The 3004-nt window shown below is 43.6% G+C and overlaps 1 protein-coding gene across 1 annotated transcript; it reads right to left on the bottom strand.

Annotated features, from left to right (window-relative positions):
- Nucleotides 1-359: 359 nt before the first annotated feature.
- On the bottom strand, nucleotides 360-953 carry LOC120781153. Its single transcript, XM_040113283.1, has one exon. The coding sequence runs from the start codon at nucleotides 951-953 to the stop codon at nucleotides 360-362; it is 594 nt and encodes a 197-aa protein (XP_039969217.1).
- Between the last annotated feature and the right edge of the window lie 2051 nt (nucleotides 954-3004).

Raw genomic sequence — 3004 nt, 5'->3', positions numbered from 1 at the left:
GATTGTTGCGGTTAAAATGAAAAAACTAGATTTCGCGGACGACTGCTTTGCTCCACGGATCAAACGGTAAAAGGCCGATCCCGGTCGGATCAATCTCTTTTGAAGGTTTGGGTGGTGAATAGATGCTGATTACGAGTCGTCTCGTTGATAATCGTGTGGTTGTTGTGTTGTAGTGTTGTAGTAATGGTCGGTGTTAAGTACCATGTTTGATGCGTGTGTGTCTATTGGTGTATGCTGTGAAATGTTGGGTGATGAGGTGTAGTGACGTGACGTGATGTGATGTGACGCGACGGGAGGTGATGCGATGTGAGATGTTGCAGTTCATAGCTCATGTGAACATCCCGGCCCCCCTAGGCGAGTTAATCGGCTAGGAACCTCTGCAGCTGTTGCAGTGTGTTTAGTACAGCGCTCAACCCTGTTGAGCGTCGTTGTTGCTGACGATGAGCGCGGCGTGGCGGAGATGGCCGTGTACGTATTGTGGTTGATTGGCTGCTTCGTCGTCGCCCGATAGCATCGCTGCGTGGTCTGGTACGGGTGTTGGTGCTACTTTCCGACGGATTGGCTCGGCGGGGAAAACGATGAAATAGAGTGTGATGGGGCCTCTGGCAATATTGACAGGCGCCGTCGGCCCAGCACTCTATGGTGGCGTGGTCATCTGCCAGGCAGGTCATGCAATGCCCATGGGCTCTTGCAACCTGTTTTCGTTGAGCGGGCTTCATGCTCTTAAAAATGGTACATCGTTTCAGGGCGTGTGGGCGATGGCACAGGCTGCAACATGGAGGCCCCTGTGGCTCCAATAGCTGCTCTTCCCTCATCTCCCTGATTGCTTCGGTGGATGGCGGTGGTCGCATAACCCTGGTCCTTGGAGCGGCAACGGGTGCAGCCGACGCTTTGGGTATAGCGATTTCGGACCTTATGGTGTTGGAGGTGGTTTGGGTCTCCTCTACGTCCATTTCTATGAGAATATAAAATTGTATTAAATTGATTTTGTTTATAATATTAGAATGTAGTTGTTGTAGCTACATATATGCATATGTATATGTATAATACGTTGGTCTTCAACGCGCTTGTTTGAATTTATTTGTTGTATACGGATCATAAAGCGGGTTAATTTCGAATTAGCGGAATTGATTTATGATTTTTCGATTAATTTTGCGAGTTATTTTGCGGTTTTGGTTGAAGTTGCTCTTCGCTGTTTGGAAGAAAACACAGTTTAGTGACTGGTCGAGTTAATATGCCGGTTTGTGTTCGAACATCAACTACTCGTATGTATGATGTATGTATGATGATGACGCATTCTCCTGTATTGGCTTCCTTCTGGGCCGTTTTCCATCGATATCTCTTATGGAGATCCTTGAGATAGTCTTCCTTCCATCTGTGGCTGAATTCGTGATGGAGAATCTTGATTCTTTCCCATCGATTTATTAAAGTGAGTGAGTCTCCTTCTGTCTCAGGTATGTGGAATCGGAGGGATCTTGCGAGAGGGGTGATATGGGTCTTGATTTTAATACGGCTTCGATAAGAGTGAGTAGTGTAGTAAACTCCTCATAATTGAATTTATGATTACCAGCCGTTTTCTTTAAATGGGACTTAAAGCTTTTTACTGCTGATTCCCAAATTCCGCCCACGTGTGGAGAACATGGAGGTATAAACTGCCAATCGATTCCTTGGGGTGCATATTTGTTAACTATTTCAGGGGAGACTTCATTCATGAAGTTTATAAACTCCTTCTCTGTTGTTCTTTGGGCTCCGACAAAGTTTTTCCCATTATCGCTCATTATTTTTGAAGGAAATCCGCGTCGTCTGACAAAGCGTGAAAATGCCGTGCGAAAAGCCGCAGTAGTCAGATCTGAACAAAGCTTGAGGTGTACTGCCTTTGTCGTAAAACATACACAGACAGCTACATACCCTTTCCTAAATGAAGAAGACCTTAACATGGAGGCCTTTATCTGGAAAGGTCCAGCAAAATAAACCCCAGTGATGGTAAAGGGTAGAGCATAGTTGCAGCGTTCAGGTGGTAAAGCTGCCATGATCTGCGTACGCATTTTGTGTTTGTACATGGTACATGGTTTACACATGAAAATCGTCCTTTTGATTTATGGCTTTAGTCGCGGTATATAAAATTCTTGACGGACCATTTGTTGCATTAAGCGATGCTCACTATGCAGTGTAAGCAGGTGCAGATATGATAGAAATAGGTAAGTAAAACGGGATTTCTCTGGAATAATGATGAGAGGTCTTTTGTTATAACTAATGCTGGAGTTCGCTAATCTTCCATTTGCCCTTATTAATCCCTTAGAGTCCAAGAATTGATTTAGGACGAGAAGAGAGATTCCCTTTTCGAGAGGTCGCTTTTCAAACAACTTTGATATCTCTTTGCTGAAATAGCGAGTTTGTGTATCTCGCATTAGACTGACCTTGGCATGTTGCAAGTCGGAATGCGCTAGTTGTAGGCAAGGATCATTTGGTGCTCCTTTCATTTTTTGTTTAAGTCTTTGAATGAATTGGTTCATATAAGCGACTACCCTTAGTGCTCTAGGAAATGATGAAAATCTGTGAAGAATATCATCCTCTTCTGGAGTGACATGAAAATTTTCTATTTTCCGACTTTCCGGAAGTATGATATTAATTATTAAGGTATTTTTATACTCTCGCAACAAAGTTGCTAAGGAGAGTATTATAGTTTTGTTCACATAACGGTTGTTTGTAAGTCCTAAAACTAAAAGAGTCAGATATACAGTTATATATACCAAAGTGATCAGGGTGACGAGTAGAGTTGAAATCCGGATGTCTGTCTGTCCGTCCGTCCGTCTGTCCGTCCGTCCGTCCGTGCAAGCTGTAACTTGAGTAAAAATTAAAATATCACGATGAAACTTGGTACACGTATTTCTTGGCTCCATAAGAAGGTTAAGTTCGAAGATGTGCAAAAGCGGCCCACTGCCACGTCCACAAAATGGCGGAAACCGAAAACCTATAAAGTGACATAACTAAGCCATAAATAAAG

This window comes from Bactrocera tryoni, unplaced genomic scaffold (genome assembly GCF_016617805.1).
Source record: "Bactrocera tryoni isolate S06 unplaced genomic scaffold, CSIRO_BtryS06_freeze2 scaffold_38, whole genome shotgun sequence".
Classification (NCBI taxonomy): domain Eukaryota; kingdom Metazoa; phylum Arthropoda; class Insecta; order Diptera; family Tephritidae; genus Bactrocera; species Bactrocera tryoni.
This window is presented reverse-complemented; position numbering and strand designations above follow the sequence as displayed.